This window comes from Leucoraja erinacea, chromosome 26, assembly GCF_028641065.1.
Source record: "Leucoraja erinacea ecotype New England chromosome 26, Leri_hhj_1, whole genome shotgun sequence".
In the NCBI taxonomy this organism is placed as follows: domain Eukaryota; kingdom Metazoa; phylum Chordata; class Chondrichthyes; order Rajiformes; family Rajidae; genus Leucoraja; species Leucoraja erinaceus.
This window is the reverse complement of record NC_073402.1, coordinates 11,538,513-11,561,240: the sequence shown is the minus strand read 5'-3', so window position 1 is coordinate 11,561,240 and position 22,728 is coordinate 11,538,513. Positions and strand designations below refer to the sequence as shown.

The following is a 22,728-nucleotide window of genomic DNA, read 5'->3' as shown; positions in this document are numbered from 1 at the left end:
GGCGATAAAGGCTTCTTAATAGCAACTATCTCTCTGGAAAGGTAGTTGGGGGAATTTCATGGCTTCACCATGCAATATGATCATGGCAAATTTTGTATTCCAACTCTCTCTCCATTACTTTTGAAGCCTTGTTAGTCTAGAACACTACCTTACACTCAGAAACCTGGACTCTATAGCCCTCTGTGGTGGAAAATACCACATTTGAGTGTACAAAAGTCTCATTGCCAACCTTTTGCTAAAAGCTGAATGGTGATCCTTGTTCTTGAGAACTTTACATGTAGAATCATTCTCCCCACATTGCCTTGCTAGAATTTTGCAAATTTTGATTAGATCCCCAGTGGATATAACATTAATTGACCTAACCTTTTCTCAGCAGCTCAGCCGTCATACGAATTTGTCTGGTGACCGTTTCACTCCATTCATGGCAACTATATTGCTTATAGAACATATCACACCACAGGAATAGTTCTTCAGCCCACAAAGACCACCGGATGACACCAGCAATGTCTGCCACGCCAACCGTCTGTCTGTCCTTTCCTCCTTTGTGTTTAAATCGTATGTGTCAAATGTATGCTCTTAGTGTTCTTTAGCTCGTTTTATGTGGGGGGTGAGGGGGTTTGGGGGAAACCTTTTCTAATCTTTTACCTCGACGGTGATGCAATTTTTTTCCGTGTCGTATCTCCGTCCGCACTGCATCCTAACATCGAGGAGTTGGCGGCCTTTGGTGGAGACCGACCTTTGAGAGCTCCACCGCGAGTGCCTATAGGACTTTAACAACGCGGAGCCCGCGATTCCTTTGCCAGGGATCGACCTTAGAACTGCAACCGTGGGTGATTGCGGACTTAACATCACGGAGCCGGCTCTCTGGCCAGAGACTGACGTCGGGAACGCCAAACCACGGGAATTTCGACCGCTCCGATGCAGGAATTTTGATCGCCCCGACCACCGGTTATGGGAGCTTTGATCGCCCCGACGGATGGTTTGACTGCCCCGATCGCAGAAAAAATAAAGAGGAAAAAGATTGGACTTTGTCTTCCATCACAGTGAGGAATGTGGGGAATCCGCTGTGCTGATGTTTATGTTCACTTTTATGTATTTGTGTGTTTTGTTGCTTTTTCCCCATATGGCTGCATGGTAATTCGCATATCACGGAAACCTTAATTGGTACACGTGACAATAAAAGACCTTTGAAACCCTTTGAATGTCTGCGATGAACATGATGCCAAGCTTAAGCACATCTTTTCTCTGGTGTCGCAACTACAAATGCACACAATACTTTAACTGCTGCCTAACCAACTATTTGTATAACTGTAATTCAACTTCAATGTCTCGCTCTTTGAAGGCAGCATACCATACACTTTCCTCACCAATCCTGTTCACTTATAATTCAAGGAGCTCAGTTCTTGGATGGCCAGGTCTATCTCATAACACTATCTCATAACACTCCCCAGAGCCACCATGCATGATGCATGCCCTGGTTTCAATTCACAAATAGGGTTGGAATTGCATCAATGTGCTAGGCTCAGTTCAGATCACTATAGATGTGCACACCCAGGAACTTGAACCTGGTGATTCTCTCTACCATCATCCTGCTGATGAAGACAGGTTGATGGACCTTCTGCTTTCTCTTCCTTAAGTCAGAACCAGTTTCTTGGTTTTGCTAATGCTGACAGCAAGATTGTTGATCTGGCATCACTCAACCAAATTATCGATTTCACTCCTGTACTCCGACTCATTACCCATTCAACAAATACAAGATCGGTAGTAAATTTGTAGATGGTATTGGAGCCATATCTGGCTACACAGTCATGGATATGGAGTAGAGCAGGAGACTAAACCCAGCCTCGACACCCCTGTGCTGATGGTCAGCAATAAGTGTTGTTGCTAAATCGTACTGATTTGAGGTCTGTTAATGAGGATGTCGTGATCCTAGTTGCACAAGGATGCGCAGTCCTCATTTCCAGTTTGATGATAGGTTTAGAGGAGATGATGGTGCTGAATACTGCTGGAGAGCACCACCCAAAACGTCACCTAACCATGTCCTTCAGTGATGGCGCATGACCCGCTGAGTTACTCCACCAGTTTGTGTGCTGCGCTAAACACTGAGCTAGTCAATGAACATTAGCCCGCTGTACATGTTCTTGTTGTCCAAGTGGTCTAGTGCAGAACAGAGAGGCAACAGAATCGCATCTGCTGTTAATGGAGTGCATACAGATCATTACCAATGCAGGAGTTGATACACTAATTCATAATACCTTTCAAAGCACTTCATTACAGTGGGTGAAAGTACCGCCGATTGGATCAGAGCCAGTCACTTTACAGAAGTTCACCCTCATGATGGATCATCTGTTGTCGGCCTTGGAGACTGTGGATGTGCATGAAGGTGCATCGTGGTTCTGCATTTCAGAGCAAGTACTGACAGCATTGAACTCGTCCACTGTCACTTCGCTGACACTTGATTAGGAAGTGATCACCCGTAAGCCTGCCACTGCTATTGGTCTGTTCCTCGGTTTAGAGCAAAATTTTTGACCAAAAATCACATTCTCGATGGCCTTTGCGGTCATACCAAAATTTCTCATATGATCCTGTATCGCTGGACTTGAATTCCCCAGATCACGTTCTCAGTAGATTGTGGACTTCCTGATTTATTCAAGACTTCTGTTTAGGAAACACTCGAAACCTAGTAGGGATACACTTCCATAGAAATCCTTATGATGTTGCTGACAACCATGGCGTATTCGCCCAGGTCCGTTGCTGAGTCTTTGAACATGCCCCATCTACCAAATCCAAGAAGTTGCAAAGTTGTTCCTCTACTTCCCCTGACATGCTCTGTACAATCCTCACCGCTGGGTCTTCACTTTTGAGTTGCTGCCTATACACAGGAAGGAGGGCTAACAATGGGAATGTGGGGCGAGCATAATGAGATAAGTCAGTCAGTCGACTTGAGGGGCTGACCCTATACTCAATGCCCCGACTGATTAAGGTAAGCACACCGCATGCCTTCTTTACCACTCTATCTGCTTGTGTTGCCACTTTCAAAACTCCATGCAGTTCAACCCCCAAGATTCCTCTGTACATCAACAGTATTGATGGTCTTCCCATTACCTCATGTTGTGTGTCTCTTCCTCCCCATGACAAATAATCAACGCGTCAACCTCAGCATTTCACAACAGCAAATGAACCATTTAATCAGTTAAACAGAGGTTTGCTGACCTACTGAAAGGAGAACAGAATTAAGAAGCACCCTCTTGAAAGGCCAACTTTACATTCATGTAGATCTGAAACACTGTCATAGGTGAAGTGACTTTATACCTCAAGCAAAAGATGTAAATTCAGGTTAAAAAAGTTATTGAAATTTGATTCATTATCCAATGTCGCCCAACCCAAGCTTCTCCAGCAGAGGGAATGCCACGTCATCTACACAAACCACCATGTGACTAAAGTGAGAATATTACATGTTACAGATTTAATGAAAATCTGTAACAACAACAATAATATATTTAATCTTACCCAAGAACTTTGAAGATTCTAGGGATTTCTTCCTCAAACTTTGAATCGGGTGGTTGATAAGATGCGTCAATTAAGTTGTACAGAAAGGAGAAAATCTTCAGAAACTCCTTAGCCGTGGGCGACTGCAAACTCTTCACCGAAAAAGAGTGTGGATAACCATTGTCCCCTAGAAACTTGAACATTTAATTATTTTTTAATTTTTAAAGTAGAAAAACAAACTATGTACATTCAGGAAAACACCAGCAACCATCCTCTAATTTTTCCCCCCAAACGTTCCCATTGCATACCATTAATGGAATGAAAAGACCATGCCTTGTATTATCCATAAAACTGGGCTTCCAAGTAACCAGAATCCAGAAATGTATCAACATTCATAAAAACATCAGAGCCTATTTTGCAATATATCGGGATAAGGCGATGCTTCAACTCCATGTTCAAGCACGAGCCCCACACCCCATAATTCCCTTGGTGTCCAGAAATTAATCTGTTTTGTTTCGAATCAATGACTGAGCCTCCTCACCCAATAGGGTAGAGAAATCCAAAGATTCATCATACTCTGCGTGAAGGAGTTTCTCCTAATCTTTGTCTAACCACCTTTTATTTTCAGACTTAGCCTGGTTTCTTAGCTCTTCACCAATGACCTGCCATACCCCCGTGTAAAAAAATGTAAACTCAATGAGCCAACCTTTTACTTCCCTCTACAGATGCTGCTTGACCTGCTGAGTTCATCCAGCAGATTCCAGCATCTGAAGACTCTTGTGGGTCCAACCTGCTGCGGGAAGCAAGGGAGAAGATTCATGGGGTCATGACAGAGATAATTACATTTTTGGAGGCCATAGGTAAAGTGCCAGGACAAATGGTACCTTTATACAAGAGGACAGCAGGGTTCAGCCAGGTCATTTACCAGTGGGCGTCTAACATCAGTGGTAGGGAAAATATCAGATGGTATCTAATCCCGATTCGTGCAAGATGATATACTTTGACAATCCCAGAAAGTCAGACATACCACTCTCTGGGTGAAAAACATTCCCCCTCAGAACAGGATTAAATGTCTTGCCCCTTAGCCAAAATCTGAGTCTAAGTAGTTTTGAAGAAAAGTTACCTGCAGTCCACCCTATCTATTCCTCTCATAATTTTGCATAGCTCATTGATGTCTGCTCTTAATCTCCTTTGTTGCAGGGAAAACACACCTAACTTCCCCACTTCCCTTATAATGTAACTGCTCCATCCAAGAATACATACATCCAACATACTTGGTGAATAAGGTTTGTATTGTAAGTACACAATACGTCCCTTTGAACACTTGTTATCCACTTATGCACCAAAGTTATTTTTTCTGCATTGCATTCTGTTTGCTGCAGTCATATGTAGCCTTTTCTATATCACCTTACCCATTATCACAATCCCAAGTTTGGAATCCACAGCAAACCTGCACACTCGACATCCTCTAATTGGGACAGCTGGGCCCGACTATCAATCCCTGCAGAACTCCACTGATCACACACTGCCGATCCAAGGTCAACTTATTCCATTGTTGCTTTCTGTCACATAATTGCTGAAAACATAGAAAATAGGTGCAGGAGGAGGCCATTTGGCCCTTCGAGCCAGCACCGCCATTCATTGTGATCATGGCTGTTCTTCCCCAATCAATAGCCCGTGCCTGCCTTCTCCCCATATCCCTTGATTCCACTAGCCCCCAGAGCTTTATCTAACTCTCTCTTAAATCAATCCAGTGATTTGGCCTCCACTGCCCTCTGTGGCAGGGAATTCCACAAATTCACAACTCTCTGGGTGACATTTTTTTCTCTCACCTCAGTCTTAAATGGCCTCCCTTTTATTCTAAGACTGTGGCCCCTGGTTCTGGACTCGCCCAACATTGGGAACATTTTTCCTGCATCTAGCTTGTCCAGTCCTTTTATAATTTTATGTTTCTATAAGATCCCCCTCATTCTTCTAAACTCCAGTGAATACAAGCCTAGTCTTTTCAATCTTTCCTCATATGACAGTCCCGCCATCCCAGGGATCAATCTCGTGAACCTACGCTGCACTGCCTCAATCACAAGGATGTCCTTCCTCAACTTAGGAGACCTAAACTGTACGCAATACTCCAGATGTGGTTTTACCAGAGCCCTATACAACTGCAGAAGAACCTCTCTAGTCCTATACTGAAATCCTCTTGTTATGAAGGCCAAAATTCTATTAGCTTTCTTCACTGCCTGCTGTACCGGTACGCCAACTTTCAGTGACCAGTGTACAAGGACACCCAGGTCTCGCTATACCTCCCCCTTACCTAACCTAACCTAATTGAGATAATAATCTGCCCCCTTGTTTTCCCACCAAAGTAGATAACCTCACATTTATCTATATTATACTGCATCTGCCACGCATCTGCCCACTCACTCAACCTGTCCAGGTCACCCTGCAACCTCCTAACATCCTCTTCAGTTCACACTGCTACCCAGCTTTGTGTCATCCGTTGTGTATTTGGGGGTCTGCAGATAACACCAATTAGTGCCTTCTTGCAATTCCTCAACTTAATCCACAGTGACTCTACCTCGTCAGTCCCTACGTCTTCCCTCGCAAGGGACTGGATTCCATTCCTCACCAGAAGAGCTACTCCTCCTCCTCTGCCCACTTGCCTGTCCTTTCTGTAGGCTGTATAACCCTGAATATTACGTTCCCAGGCCCAATCCTCCTGCAGCCACGTCTCGGTATTCTCCACAATGCCATATCTACCAACGTCTAAATGAGCCTTAAGCTCATCTACTTTACTTCTTATACTTCGTGCATTCAATTACAATACTTTTAATTCCTTACGCATCACACCATTCACATTGATCCCTATTACACTTGGCCATATCCCTTTGCGAGCTTTCATTCCCATTAATTCTGGGATCATTAACTATCCCCCACCCCCCCCCCCCCCCTTACTTAGTTTAAAACCACCTGTGTTGCAGTGGCAAACCTGCCTGCCAGAATGCCGGTCCCCCACCTGTTAAGGTGTGATCCATCCCTTTTGTACAGTTCCCCCTTACTCCAAAACAGATCCCAGTGGTCTAAGAATCTAAATCCCTGCCCCTGCACCAGTTCCTCAGCCACACATTCAGGTCCTGTATCTCCCTGTTCCTGCTCTGGCCAGCACGAGGAACTGGAAGCAAATCAGATAACCACCCCGGAGGTCCTGCTTTTCAGCACTTTTCCGAGCTCTCTAAAATCACGCTTCAGAATATTCATCCCCTCCTTTCTGACATAGTTTGCGCCAACATGCACTACAACCTCTGGCTGTTCACCTTCGCCCTTGAGGATTTTCTGCACTCTGTCCGTGACATCCTGGATCCTGACACTGGGGAGGCAGCACACCATCCTCGAATCCGGTCTGTTGCCGCAGAAACCCTGCCCGTACCTCTCACAATGAAGTCTCCAACTACCACGGTGTTGCCCGACGTTGGCCTCTTTGGTTTTGGCTCAACAGCACTTTTTGCTTCGCAAGCTAATGCGCTGCTCAGTGCGTTAACGACTTCTGTCCCAACAGCTTCTAAGTGGGTGAACCTGCTCACAAGAGGTACAACACCCGGGGACCTTTGCATTCCATGTTTACTTCCCTTTCTCACCATCACCCACCTTCTCTCTTTCAGTACCTTAGGTATAGAAATCTTGCTGTAGGACTCGTCGAGGAACGACTCAGCTTCTCGGACAAACCTGAGGTCATCCACTTGCTTCTCCAGTTCCCCAACACAGTCCTTCAGGAGCTGTACCTGGATGCACTTCTCACATTTTTAGCAGCCAGAGGCACCAGCGGTGTCCTTGACCTCCGCCTCCAAGCGCAGCTGACGAGTTCCTGTTGTGACGCACCTGACCCCCCCCCCCGCCACCCCACCTCACGCACTCACTCCATCCCCCCGCAACACACCCCCCATCCACTCTTAGCGGTTCTCCAGCGGCACAGCCATTCATGCCCATTGCGTTTCCATTGTGACGTAGAACACGCAGGTATTACTTCGCAGGCACAACTGACGGACACGGCAAGTGGAAAAGGGATTTATTAAAGCTTAAAATGTGAATAACCCTTAAAATATAACAACAACTTAAATGTTAAAGATGACATTTATTCAGTCCATTCTTACTTGTTGTGTCCTGCAGCGGGGGGAGGAGGACGGCTTCAGGTGGGGGCCGGCGGGAGCGTTCTGTAGCCGAGGGAGAGGAAGGGCTTCAGGCAGGGGCGTCAGGGGCGTCATGTAGCCAGGGACCGGAACGGCTTCAGGATGGGGACGCCAGGAGCGACCTGTAGCCGGGGAAGGGGGACACGGCTTCAGGCAGGGGCCGGTGTGGGTGATGAAGCGTCCTGCAGCCGGGGAGGGGGGCTTCAGGCGGTGGCTTTCTGGAGGGCTAGTAGGTGTGTTGTGGGCCAAAGGGACTGGATTGTGGATGGCTAGTACAGTCATTGTGGACCAAAGGGAATTGCCTTAGGCTAGTACAGGTGTGTGGGCCGAAGGGACTGTTTGCCAGAGGGCTAGTATGGACCGAATAGATATTTCTTGTGCTAGTACAGGTGTTGCGGGCCGAAAGGGACTGGTTTCCAGATGGCTAGTATGGATATTGAGGGCTGAATGGACTGTTCTTGGGTTAGTACGTGTGTTGTGGGCTGAATGAAATGCAGCTTTGTACGGCTTCAGGCGGGGGCTGGCGGGAGCGTTTCATAGCCGGGGCCAGCTTCAGACGGGGCCTGTCGGGAGGGGGCCCTCTGCCGTGGCCTACCGCTGCCACTGCTTACTCCTGCATTCAGACAAGGGCAGGTGGTGGGGGGGGGGGGAGTGTCCTGCAGCTATGGACTGGCTTTCTGGAGGACTAGTACAGGTGTTGTGGGCCAAAGGGACTGGTTTCCAGAGGGCTAGTGCAGATATTGTGGGATGAATGGACTTTCTTGGGCTAGTACATGTGTTCTGGGCCGAAGGGACGTGAGCCTCTGAGTGAGGCCGGGATGGGCGGGGTACCGCTGCGTCCAGCCGGAGCAGGGAGCCGCTGAGTGAGGCCGGGGCCAGGAGCCGTCCCCGTCCCAAGCTGCAGGATGATCGGGTACCGTTTTTGCGCAAATGTAAAAACAACGCAAACCGGAACAGGACAAGACGAGCGTTTTAATTATATGTAGATTACAAATTCCAGCATTTTCCCCAACTGCCGATGTTAGTATTTAATTTTCTCTCTCCTTTCTTTCTAAAATAGTGGAATAACAATTGCTAGCTGCAGAAAACATTCCAATATTTGTAGAATATTAAAACATCACAACTAATATATCTGTTTCAAACTGTAGGAGGAAGATCAAGTCCTTGGGCCTTACTGGTATTCAACTTCTCGTATATTATTTTAATTAGAGATTAATTACGTTTTCAAATGTTGTCACTGATGCATATGATGAATGGATAGCTGCCTCCAAATGCACACTTTGGAAGAGGTACAACAGCAGAATAGGAAATAATTGCAGGTATACTCCTTCCCTGGCACATCACATACATAGCCCTTCCATTTGAATTACCAGGCGATTTAAAATTAGATTTATCTTTTATCATCTATATATTGAGCAGAGTGGATACATCCTGATACAAAATACTCACCTCTTTTGAGAACATTGAGCGCCATTGAATGGAATGGCTTAAAAATTGTGTTATCCAAAATTATGTTGTGTTAAATGTTAAAATACCTCACAAAGTTGCCGAATACACTGCTGGACAAAAGATTTATCATGAAGTGGTCGTGGATCTTTTATCTTTTCTGTTCCTCCACAGGTACCATAGAGATTTGCAGAAAAGGTTCCAATGCTGCTTGTCCTGCAGCAAAAATAGATGAGAAACAAAGCTAGCTAACCAAAATATAAAAGCAGCATTTTTTCAATGAACTAAAAAGGGTACTTTTAACTGTTGAAGCAATTTTACCGTATTTAGAAAACAAATTGCTGAACTGTAAACAGAATACAAGGGGAATCAATGAAGTTACAGAATTCATGTGTTGCTTCAAATATTTTTACTTTAGGATGTGGAGAGATAAAAACATGAAAAATATTATTTTTTAAATAAGTTGCTAAATACTTTTAAAAACAAATAAAAAATTCACAGTACTTGCAGAGATTCACTGCACATTGTGTATTAATTAGACAAAGACTATAGAATAGAAAAGGCAACCTAAAGGTTACAAGGGTCAAGACCTCAAAATATGTACCCACTATACTTGTCATTTTATGGTACCAAATGACACGAGAATGTTATTTGTTGCTCTTAACTGGTGGAGCATTTTGAGGTGATGAGAAACGATGCTATGATAAGGATGATCTGGGTTCTGACGAAGGGTTTCTGATCTGGAATGTTAACTCAGATTCTCTTGCTGTGGGTGTAGCCAGATTTGCTTAGTGCTTCCGCATTTTTGACCTGGTAGCTCAGATTTAGTTTTGGGCTTAGTTGTTCAGGTTTAGTGATTGAATATTCTATCTGAGGGTTAAATCATGGTCAGTTTTAACATTGAATATGGAAAGTAATCAAGAAAGCAGAAATATCAGAACGTGTGACTGGCAACATTTGATAAAACCCCAGCTATTGCCCAGACGGTGATTCGGCTAGGACTCAGAAGGTAGATTTAAAATCAGCCAATTTTTCCTGGGGATTTATTTCTGTGAGACATCCACCTAAAATAAAACATATTTCATTTTAGAATATATTACAATATCTAAGTTGAGAATCTTGATGTCAGAGTCCATAGTCCCTGAAACTATCACCAGTGGGCTGATGGTGAAAAAAGAGAAGAAATTAGGCTGAAGAAGAGTCCCGACCCCAAACATCACCTATCCGCGTTCTCCAGAGATGCTGCCTGACCCGCCGAGTTACTCCAGCATCGTGTATCGTTTTTTGGCATTGGTCATAATTGCCTTCATCAGTCAGGGCATGGAGTATAAGAGTGAGGTGGTTACTTGATAAAACTTTGGTTGTGCCATATTTGGAGGACTGTGCGCAGTTCTGATCACCCCATTACAGGGAGGAAGTAGATGCTTTGGAGTGGGAGCTTAAGAGGTTTATCAGAATGCTGACTGGATTACAGGATATTCAGTGCAACATAGGATGGACAAACATGGATTTTTTTTTCTCTAGAGCATCAGAGGTTGAAGGGAATCCTGATAGGAGTACATTAAATTATGAGGACTAGAGGTTAGAGTCAGAACCTTTTCCCCACGGTGAAAATATCAAAGCCTAGAGAGCATAGCTTTGAGGTGAGAGGGGCAGCATGCTGCAGGCGGGCCGGACCTACTGGAAGGCTGGAGCTGCTCGCCGGGAACACTCCCGACCGCTCACCGGGAAGGTTTGCTTACAGAGCCACGAATGCAAAGTACAGATGAAGTGTCAGCAAGATGGAATTAGATGTATAGGTGATAAATTCTACTTGTACGCACATGTTACATTTAAAATTTAGTGTGCAAACGTGGCTCCTAAACCTTCAGCAAGGATAAATTAAGTTACATATACTTCCTAAATTTGTTTTTATATGCGTCTTAAACACAAAACATGCTCATCTCCAATTAAAACCAGAAAACACAGAACATGAAATACTTGATTGAAAGGGGACATTACATGGAAGGATACAACAAAGTACAGACTACACTACAATGCCTTTTGCTTGAGGTTAGAGATCACATATAACAAAATTATTCAAAGGCGAGGATAATTGCTCTCATTACCTTCTTCCAAAGAAGCTAGTTCTTTTCTCAGAGGTTCCTGTACCAAGCCATGGGTTCCTTGACACACTGAAAAAGGGTACAAACTTCACTCAGTAAAATAAAAATCCAGTCACTGATTCTTAAAATCCCAATTGTTAACAGTAACATTGAATGTTAACTAACAAGTCAAATGAATGCCTTGTACACAAGAAGGTATGTTCCTAAAATCAAACCAACATTGAATGGTAACTGAATTAAAATGAGCTTGAATTAACATCTTCCAGGCAATGAAGAGGTAGTCACTTATTTAGTAGAAGGACCTCCCCTAACTATCCTTAGAGCAATTTATGGGTCAATGATCTAGTTGAGAATTTGATTTGAGTTCTGGTATTAAAGGTGGAGCGGGAGTCAATCATTGATGTGGACCTCCATGTTATCCAGATGTTCCAGGAATTAGCAGTGGGCTAAACTGATGGCCTCTGCCCATGGACCTTTGCAGAAGTAGATGATTGCAGTGCATCATGATGCCTAGGAGGCTGGAGTTAATATGCACCATGATCAGTGTCTAGAAGGATGCCAGAACCACCAGCCTTTTCGCATATTGTGATAACAGTGTTCTTCTTAAAGCACGTCAGAATGGAGGTTAAGCGCCCGCGGAGCTCGTGATCCCTTCGTCAGGAGTCGACCTCGGAGCTCCAACCCTCTGAGTTACTCCAGCTTGTTGCGCCTACCTACGGGAACTCCAAGCCGCGGGAGTTTCGTCCGCCCCGATGTGGGGACTGCGGCAGCTTTGATTGCCCCGACGGATGGCTCGACTGCCCCGACCGCGGGAGAATAAAGTGGAAGATTGGACTTTTTTTGCAGTGAGGAATGTGGGGAATCCGTTGTGGTGGATGTTTATGTTAACTTTTCTTCCTCTCGATCAAAAACATCACCCATTCCTTCTCTCCAGTGATACTGCCTGTCCCACTGAGTTACTCCAGCTTGTTGTTCTATCTTCACAAACTGAAAGGCTGATCAAGATTGTGAACATTGACCATGGGTAAAGGTACACCCGAGACTATTCTCACAGGTGACATAATTCCACAGACCTGTTCAAAACCAACTTAGAAAGCATTGAGCTCACCGGGATGGGATGCTAGTTCTTCCAGACTTCACTTTGTAGCCTGTTATGGGAGGCAAGCCTGCCACAGTTGATAGCTGTCTGTGTGGTTAGTCTGGTAGTCGAACTTGGTCTGGAATTTTTCTCTTGACATCCTTGATGGCTTTGTGAAGGCCATGTACTGTTTTCTTGTGCCGATCAGGATTGCCAGACATGAACATCGCAAATTTGGACTTCTCCAGGGAGCATACATCAGTTCATCTATGGTTTTCTGTTATCCAATTGTCTTCTTTGCACACAGTGCGGCATACTCATCTAGGTTGGCTCACAGTGCCCTTGAATAGGGAACAGTCCACCAACTCAAAACAGTCCTGTGGAATCTCATCTGTTTCTGTATTCGGTCTTCGCACTTCAGTTTCTGTTTTTAAGAAGGGAGTAGGAGCACAGCCATGTAGTCAGATTTTCTAAGATGCGGGGAGGGGGATAGAGCATTATGCGTCTTTGATGCGCACGGGTGGACTATTCAACATCAAGATCTAGATGACCACAACTTACACAAATCATCAAAATTTAAACTACTTTAACTTACTTTTGAGGTGTAGCTAGTCCATATCTGTTTGCTTCACTAATTCTGTGAGACTGCAAAGATCTGTGGCTGCCTGTGTTTTGATTCATTGTGAGAGCACAGCTGAAAGGTAAATAATCATACTGTTGAGATACTGATAAATATCACTCAAAGAGAGGCACATGTATTAAACTACAATTGCACATGTAGATCATATAGTCACATTTGCTTTCAACCTTCTGGTTTCTGCTCTCATTGGCCCTAATACAGCAATGCAGGTTTATGCGCTATTACTGCACAGAAATACACTACCAGCCAGGTGCACATGTATGTAAGTTTGCAAACACCATCCTGTGCACATCACCACTGAGATATCTAAACCCAAAGCTATCGAATGAAAAGCTGCATTTGCCCGACATCTAAATTTGAAACCGAAAATGCTAAAATATCTGATCAGTGGAAGGCGTTTAAAAGTGAGACAGTAAGAATTAAGAATCAGCCAAAGTTAAAATGAGAAATTTACAGAACCCTGGTTAATGAAGGATATTGAAGGCCTTTTTAAAGAAAAGAAAGTACATGTCAAGTACCCAAAATGGCTTGAGGGTTATACTAATATTCTGGTCACATCTATATCAGGAAGGAGGAAGTACAAGAGGTATTGGAGGGCATCAGGGTGGATAAATCTCCAGAACCTGACAGGATCTATCCCAGGTTACCAAGCAAAGCAAGGGAGTAGATTAGTGGGGTACTGACAAAGATTTTTGCATCCGGAAACTACATGCTGGTGATTCTGAGGAATAAGATTTATGTTCATTTGGAAAGGCAGGGATGATTAAGAGTCAGCATGGTTTTGTGCAATGGAGATCATGTAACACAAATCTAATTGAGTTTTTTGAAGCAAATTGATGAAGATGGAATGCTTGACAAAAATTATGTAATCGTGAAATGACCGTTTCTGATTGGAAGTCTGCAACATGGAAATCTGTGCTGCGATCTTTGCTTTCTATTATATATAAATGCTTGGATGAGACTGTTGGGGACATGATTACTAGTTTGCATATCACAAAAGTTGACCCAGGATACAGCACAGCTCAATTAGAAAGTTGTGCTGAGCAGTGGCAAATGGAATTTAATCTAGATTTGAAATAATGCATTTTAGCAACTATAATTCTGAACATGGAGAAATGGTAGGGGCATTAACAGTATTGATATAGAGCAGGATCTTGACTGCAAGTCTATAGCTCAATGTCAAAGTAGCAAAGCAGGTGAATTGGGTAATGACAAAGGCATTTGGGCTGAAGAAGGGTCTCAACTCAAAAGGACACCCATTCCCTCTCTCCAGAGATGCTGCCGGGGTTACACCAGCATTTTGTGTCGACCTTCGATTTAAACCAGCATCTGCAGTTCTTTTCAAGGCATTTGGCCTGTTTGCTTTCACAGGCCATGGCATTGTGTATAAAAGTTGGGATGTTGTGTTTTAATTTTACAAAACAATGGTTAGAATGTACAACGTACAATTCTGGTTGCTACACTGCGGGGAATGATGTGGCCGCAATTTAGAGAATGCAGAAGGGATTTACTGGGATGTTATCTGAAGACTGGGTAGGTTAGCTTCATTCACACTGGAATGTAGGTGACCAAGAGTGACGTTCCAGAAATTTGAAAAATTATGAGGCAGTCTTTTCCTCTTACAGGGCAAGGGAGTCCATAGCAGAGCAACACAGGATTAATCGCCTTAATAAATACAGGCTTTGCGTATGACACAAAGCTGGGTGACAGTGTGACAAGACAATAGATGCAGTAGTAGGCCATTCAGCACCTCAAGCCAGCACTGCCATTCAATGTGATCATGGCTGATCCTCCCCAATCAGTACCCCGTTCCTGCCTTCACCCCATATCCCCTGATTCCGCTATCTACAAGAGCCCTATCTAGCTCTCTCTTGAAAGTATCAGGAAAACCGGCCTCCACTGCACTCTGAGGCAGAGAATTCCACACTCACAACTCTGTGTGAAAAAATGTTTCCTCATCTCCGTTTTAAATGGCTTACTCCTTATTCTTAAACTGTGGCCCCCTGGTTCTGGTCTCCCCCAACATCGGGAACATGTTTCCTGCCTCTAGTGTGTCCAAGCCCTTAACAATCTTATATGTTTCAATGAGATCCCTCTCATCTCTCTAAACTCCAGAGTGTACAAGCCCAGCTACTCCATTCTCTCAGCATGACTGTCCTGCCATCCCGGGAATTAACCTTGTAAACCTACGCTGCACTCCCTCAATAGCAAGAATGTCCTTCCTCAAATTAGGGGACCAAAACTGCACACAATACTCCAGGTGTGGTCTCACTAGGGTTCTGTACAACTGCAGAAGGACCTCTTTGCTCCTATATTCGATTCCTCTTGTTATAAAGGCCAACATGCCATTCGCTTTCTTCACTGCCTGCTGTACCTGCATGTTTACTTTCATAGACAGATCTACAACGACTCCCAGATCCCGTTGTACTTCCCCTTTTCCCAATTTGATGCCATTTAGATGGTAATCTGCCTTCCTGTTTTGCTACCAAAGTGGATAACCTCACATTTATCCACGTTAAACTTCATCTGCCATGCATCTGCCCACTCCCCCAACCTGTCCAAGTCACCCTGCATTCTCATAGCATCCTCCTCACAGTTCACACTGCCACCCAGCTTTGTGTCTTAGCGCCGAATGCGACCCGTAACCCGAAATCATCTGGCCCGCAGGCGGATTTTTCCCCCTTAATCATCCGGTCTGCCGGGAGCCCCGGGCAGCAGCGGCCGGAAGCCCCAGGCAGCAGCGGCCAGAAGCCCCGAGAAGGAGCGGACGAGCTCTGGCTGTACCCCATCCTGCGCAAAGCTGGCATGGCCGCACATCTTCTGTGAACATTTTTAAGAAAGAACTGCAGATGCTGGAAAAAATCGATGGCAGGCAAAAATGCTGGAGAAACTCAGCGGATGAGACATGCAAGGATTGCATGAGGCTGCCTCACCCGCTGAGTTTCTCCAGCAATTGTCTACCTGTGAACACGTGATGCCTGCCATCCGGGGCAGGCTCCATATGTACACGTGATAGTTGTGGCCCGCCATCTGCTCATAGGAAAGTCAGCTGGCACGCCGGCTCTGCCACACCATGGGCAGCCGCCAACCAAACCACCCGTCCACATCCACATGCTCGGTGGTGGAACAGGAGCTGAGACTGGGAACTGTACCGCCCTTGCCCCCTCCCTCTGCAACTGCAAACAACCCCACTCTGCTGCTCACCTAACCCACCCATCTCCCCCCACCTCCACCTTTCCCTCCCAACTCCAGTCCCGTCCCGACCCCCTGGGAAACTGAAGGGAGCGACTGCCCCGGGGCGACTGGCACTGACCTGCTGGCATCGCCGATGTGAAGACAGTGCAAAGCCCCCGCGCCCGGTGCAATGGGCGGGGAGCTGGAGAGGAGAGGGAAGGGGGTCACACACATGGCCAGGAAGCAGAGGGGTGTGGGTGGGGGTGGCGACAGACAGGGCCAACAATGAGTGGAGAAAGACAAACACCGATGTGCAAAGGAGACCTACAATAGTGCATGATCTCTCTCGCGTTATGGCAGGTGATTGTCGCCTGCCCGCTGTTTCTGACGCTAAAGCCTTGGGATCGTTGCCCTTCGTGTTGGCGTGGAGGGGGAGGTGGGTATTGTGCTGTTTGATCGCCCCCTGCTATTCCAGGGACAGGGAGACACAGCGGCTTTTGAGACTGGTGGGCAATCACTTCCAAAGTGTCTGCCCACACTGTCAGTACACCTCTCCTACACTTGTCTCCAGCACTAAGATCATCCCGCAGAGAATGATCCCAGCCTAACCCAAGAGCCATGTCACCCCAGACAGATCCCTACATCCCCTCCCACCCCCAACCTCTCACCACCTCAACTCATGCCTGGGCACCAAAGCAGCTCAGGAGGCGAACCCTGAGCTCCGTCTCCCAACAATCTGATGTGCACATCCGTCCACATTCAAAGATTTCATCTCCCGTCTCCCCGCAGTGTGTAGACATGGCAGTAAATTCAATTAAAATATATCAAATCTGTGTGTTTCAAACAAATCATAAGTATAACTGCTCTGGCACTTGAAGGTCACATCAATAGATGCGGCCGCGCTGAATTCTATCTTTAAAACAAAGCCACAGGATGAAGAGGTCTTCTTTAACACTGTTGATTATTAAAATATAACAATGTGGCTTATTAAAATAAACCTTCAATCAGGATTGGCTCAAGAGTAACTCGGGAGACGAACTTGGAACATCGCAGAAATGACAAGTAAACAGCAAACTTGTCATACCCGTGGGAACTCGGTTAAACTCTTGATCATACACTTGGGATCTAGTACACAACCACGAGTCTTTCACTCGGGGTACCTCGTGGGTCAGCTCCTCCCGTGAGACAGCCCTTTTACATCCTCAAAAAATTCCAGAAGATTAGTCAAGCATGATTTCCCTTTCATATATCCATGCTGACGCGGACTGATCCTGTTACTGCTATCCAAATGTGCCACTATTTCATCTTTTATGATCGACTCCAGCATCTTCCCCACCACCGATGTCAGGCTAACTGGTCTATAATTCCCTGTTTTCTCTCTCATGAGGAAACATGAGCTGTGATGAGGCTACAGGATGACTTGGATAGGTTGGGTGAGTGGGCAAATGCAGTATAATGTGGATAAATGTGAAGTGGCAAGAACAGGGAAGTAAATTATTATCTGAATGGTGTCAGATTAGGAAAAGGGGAGATCTGGGTGTGCTTGTACATCAGTCACTGAAAGTAAGCAAGCAGGTACAGCAGGCAGTGAACAAAGTTAATGGCACGTTGGCCTTCATTACAAGAGGATTCGAGTTTCGGAGCAAGGAGGCCGTACTGCAGTTGTACAAGGCCTGGTGATACTGCGCCTGGAGTATTGCGTGTAATTTTGGTCTCCTAATTTGAGGAAGGATATTATTGCTAGTGAGGGAGTGCAGCGTAGGTTCACCAGGTTATTTCCCGGAATGGCAGGACTGACATGATGAAAGAATGGACTGACTGGGCTTGTATTCACTGGAATTTAGAAGGATGCGAGGGGATCTTATAGAAATATATAACATTCGTAAAGGATTGGATAGGCTAGGTGCAGGAAAAATGTTCCTAGTGTTGGGGGAGTTCAGAACCAGGGGTCACAATTTAAGAATTAGGGGTTGGCCATTTAGGACTGAGATGATGAAAAACCTCTTCACCCAGAGCGTTCTGCTACGGAAGGCAGTAGAGGCCAAGTCACTGGATGTTTTCAAGAGTTAGATTTAGCTCTTTGGGCAAAAGGAATCATGGGATATGGGGAAAAAGCAGGAACAGGGAACTGATTTTAGATGATCAGACATGATCAGTCTGAAGGAGGGTTTCGGTCAGAAATGATGCCCATTTACTTCGCTCCATAGACGCTGAGTTTCTCCAGCACTTTTGTCTACATTCGATTTTCCAGCATCTGCAGTTCCTTCTTGAACATGATCATATTGAATGCTAGTGCTGGCTCAAAGGGCCAAATGGCCTACTCCTGCACCTATTTTTCTATGTTTCTATCAGTCACACAACAGGGAACCAGGCCCTTCGGCCCAACTTATCCATGCCAACCAACATGCCCCATCTATACAAATCCCACCTGCCTGCATTTGGCCCTTATCACTCTAAACCTATCCAATCCATGTACCTGTCCAAATGTGTTTTAAACATTGTGATAGAACCTGCCTTAACTACCTTCTCTGGAATCTCACTCCATATCCCTACCACCCTTAGTGTAAAAATAAGTTGCCCCTCAGGTTCTTATTAAAATTTGCACCCTCACTTTAAACCCATGTCCTCTGGTTTCTGATTCCTCTACCGGGTAAAAGACTGTGCATTTATGCTATTTAAGCCTCTCATATCTGATACACCTCTATAAGGTCACCTCTCGTCATCCTGTGCTCCAAGGAATAAAGCCCCAGCCTGCTCAACCTCTGCCTATAACTCAGGCCCTCGAGCCTCGGTAATATTCTCATAAATGTTCTATTCACCCTTTTCGGTTTAACAACATCTTTCCTACAACACTAACAGGGTTACCAAAACTGAACACAATACTCTAAACGTGGCCTCACGGATGTGTTGTACATAGTCAGGGTGAAATTTAAAGGAAATCTTAAATGTAGATTTTTCCAGGGGTGTTGTAACAGGTTGTCTGAGAAAGTGGGGAGCAACTGGGAATAACCTCTCACTCCCTCCAATCTGTCACACTCGCCCTCTCCCGTCTGTCAACTTCCCCTCCCATTCCCAATCTGACCTTTCTGTCCTGGACGTCCTCCATTGTCAGAATGAGGGCCCAGCGCAAATTGGAGAAACAGCACCTCATATTTCGCTTGGGTAGTTCACACCCCAGCGGTATGAACAATGACTCCTCTAACTTCAGATAGCCCTTGTTTTCTCTCTCCGTCCCCTTCCCAGTTCTCCCAATATCTTACTGTCTGCGTCTCGCCCCCTCCCCTGACAGAGGGTCACGACCCGAAACGTCGTCCATTCCTTCTCTAGAGATGCTGCCTCACCCGCTGAGTTTCTCCAGCATTTTGTGTCGATTTAAGCCAGCATCTGCAGTTCTTTCCAAAGATCCTATAGGATCTTTGGTTCTTTCTTACACACTCTCCCACCGTCCCCTCATTCTTCCCCACCACCTCAATTCTACCTCCCTCAGGCAGTTTCTCGCCCTCCACCGGCCCATCTTCCCCCTCTCTGTCTCTCTCGCTCTCTCACTACCCTCTCATTCTTCTCCTCCACCACCGCTCCCCCCCCCTTCTTCCTCCCTGCTGTCCCCTCTATTCTCTTCTTTCACCCTCCATTCACTCACCGACCCACCTTCACTCCCCTCTCCCCGCTCTCCTCTCCTGTCCTCTTCTCCAGTCCAGCCGCTCGCGCCTTTCTCCAACGGATTAAAAATTTGGCGCCCACAATGACGTCAGCCGTGACAGGCACGTCGGCGGTCACATGTCGTCCTGCGTCACCTGCGCGGCGTCACGTCCAGCGCGCGTCGCCGGCGTCAAAGCCGCGGCCGGAGCAGTAACTGCCAGTCAGTGAATATGTGAGGGGCCGAGTGGCCGGGGCAGTAACTGCCAGTCAGTCAATGAGGGGTCCTGTCGTTCATCACTGGAGGGAGGGCCGTGGGGTGAGGGGCCGAGGCAGTAACTGCCAGCCAGTCAATCAGGGGTCCTGTCGTTCATCAGCAGAGAGAAGGCCGGGGTGTGCGGCCGGAGCAGTAACTAGTCACTGGTCCTGAATGTGGAGGGAGGGAGGGAGGGAGGGAGGCGATGGGCAAAGGTCCGAGTGGCCGGCGCAGTAACTCCGGGTTAGTCAGTGGTCCTGTTCTCGTTCATCAGCAAAGAGAGGCCCCGGGGGCGAGGGTGCCGTGTGGCCGGGGCAGCAACTGGTTGTGACCGGTCCTGTCCTTGTTTATCAGCGGAGGGGTTGCCGGAGGCAATAACTCCAGGCGAGTGACTGGTCTTGTCGCACATCAGCAGAGGGAGGGCAGGAGTACGTGGGACCGAGTGGCCGGGGCAGTTACTCCGGGTCAGTGACTAGTCCTGTTGTTCACCAGCAGAGGGAGGGCTGACGTTGCAATTCCCAGTTAGTGTCCTGTTGCTCTTAAAACAGAGGGGAGGGCTGGGTGGGGGGCGAGGAGCCGAGCCAGTAACTCCGGGCTGGTCCGATTGACTAGTTCCGTCCAAAGATTGTAGAGCAGACTCGTACCTTTGGATCCGCCCTTGTTCATCAGCAGAACCAGGACAGTTAATCAGTGTTAATAACTGGTCTATGTAAATGATTCGTCCTGTCGTTGTTCATCAGCAGAGCGAGGGTCGCGGCAGTAAACCAGATTAGCATCAGCAAAGCCGATAGAGGAAATGTGACCAATTCTAACTGACTGAGATTTACTGGCTGCAAATCCAGAAGCTAGTTGCATTGCAGATGGAGGCTCCAAAACTAGGTGCAGAAGTTTAGGGATAATCTTATTGATATTGTGATGTTGAAGGCTGAGCTGTGGTCAATGAATAGCGGCCTGACGGTCACATAGGTTTCTATTGGCGCGGTTACCCAGCACTGAATGTAGTGCTTATTTTACCACATTGCAGGGGGTCTAGATTGTCCCAAACACTAGCACAGATGTGGACTATTACCAATATTTCAAAGCAACTCATTTTGGTTGATGTTAGAGGGAGGGTTCAGGTACGGAGATCACATTGATGTCGTGATTAAGAAAACGCAACAGTGTATTTACTTAGCCATCAGAGAAGATTCAGCATGTCCACGAAAATTCTCTCAGCTTCTACAGATGTGCTAAAGAAAGTATTCTGATAGGTATGACAACTACTCTCCACACTCTCATGGCAAATACTAGACATTAAAGCACACTCTGCACTTCCTGGGCAGGGACAAGTTAGTTTAGCTGTAAAGTAAAATTCCCTAAACATTGTAGGATCAAGCAGTGAGGGGTAAGTGATGTGTTGGTTAAAGAATGAAGTTTCTTCCTTATACCTTTTCTATCAAACACTTCCTGAGCAGGGACAGTGGCATTTGGAAACCGATACTGTTGTTAATTTGATCCGGAAGGTTGTGCATGGACAGAGTGACTGCACTGACGCAGCAAATTAGTCTGTTAATGGTCTCCCCTCCATTATATCACAGAGATGGGCCTTTTTTCTATTACTGTCTAACATGGAATGAGCCTGTGATGGTTTGATTGCAGTGTTTATGGACATGCCATTAACTCAGGATGTTGGCTATAAATTTAGCAGCCAATGAAGTCATGAGTAAATGTGACTGCAATCTTTCTCCAGTATTAGCACAGACTGCAAATGGTGCTACTGACTGGTATCAGGCAGACCTGATATCTAGAGTTTTTTGTATTCAAGACTCTTGCACAATTTAACACATGAACCTTCTGAATTTTGTAGTCAGCTGGGCAGTGCTCTGCATATCACTAACTTGGACAATTTTACTTTTAATAACGCCAATTAACCTACAAACCTGTACCTCTTTGAAGTGTGGGAGGAAACCGAAGACCTCGGAGAAAACCCACACAGATCACGGGGAGAACGTACAAACACAGGACCGGTAGTCAGGATCGAACCCGGGTCTCTGGCGTTGCATTTTGCTGTAAGGCAGCAACTCTACCGCTGTGCCGCCATAACTGCCCTGACCACCATGATCTTGCTCATTGACCACAGGAAGCCGGCACAAGGTGCAGTGTGAGCTGGCGATTCCTAAACTGTTTCACTGTTCTTTTCATGCTACAGCTTTTGAAAGCAGTACACAACAGGCTGATTAATCTCATTCCATCCTGTGTGACCATTGTGTAAGTTTCAAGTGTGATTAAAACCCACAATGTGTGCAAAGAAAGTCACTATTGCTCAGGGAAGAGAACATGTAGGTGCATGACAAAGATAACACTGTACCCTCTGTGTCCCCAAATGATTCACAGTTAATTAAGTAGTTCCCGAATCAAATCATAAGAGGTGGTAGAATACGTGGGAGTAGATGATATGAACGAACAGGGGTCTTGGTTGACATAGACTCTGTGGTCTTACGGGCCTGTACCTGTGCTGCATCACTCTGACTCCATCTCAGAACAGCTACGCTGGGTATCTATTTCACATCAGGTGAACTGGCAGCTCAAGGCACCTTATCCACGTAAGCTGTTACCTTCAAGGAATTTTGAACCAGGATAATCCCGAGTGATGAATGGTCTCGACTAGAAACATAAATTATTCCTTTTTTCCAGAAAGGCTTTCTGGCCCTCTAAGTTCCTACAACTTTTTGTATCTTTGCTAT

The 22,728-nt window shown here is 46.0% G+C and overlaps 1 protein-coding gene across 2 annotated transcripts in view; it reads right to left on the bottom strand.

Annotated features, from left to right (window-relative positions):
* ndc80 (NDC80 kinetochore complex component) overlaps positions 1 to 19,909 on the bottom strand; it is a 55,291-nt gene extending 35,382 nt beyond the window's left edge. Inside the window, exons 1-5 of one of the 2 annotated variants that reach the window (XM_055656149.1) lie at positions 19,762 to 19,909; positions 12,895 to 12,993; positions 11,225 to 11,290; positions 9,206 to 9,332; positions 3,511 to 3,683 (exon numbers count right to left, since the gene is read on the bottom strand). In XM_055656149.1, the coding sequence (XP_055512124.1) occupies positions 3,511 to 3,683; positions 9,206 to 9,332; positions 11,225 to 11,290; positions 12,895 to 12,980 (452 nt within the window). In that variant the 5' untranslated portion in view covers positions 12,981 to 12,993; positions 19,762 to 19,909. Of the gene's footprint in view, positions 1 to 3,510; positions 3,684 to 9,205; positions 9,333 to 11,224; positions 11,291 to 12,894; positions 12,994 to 19,753 lie in introns of both variants that reach the window. The other variant, XM_055656150.1, reaches the window with a different exon arrangement.
* Positions 19,910 to 22,728: the final 2,819 nt, after the last annotated feature.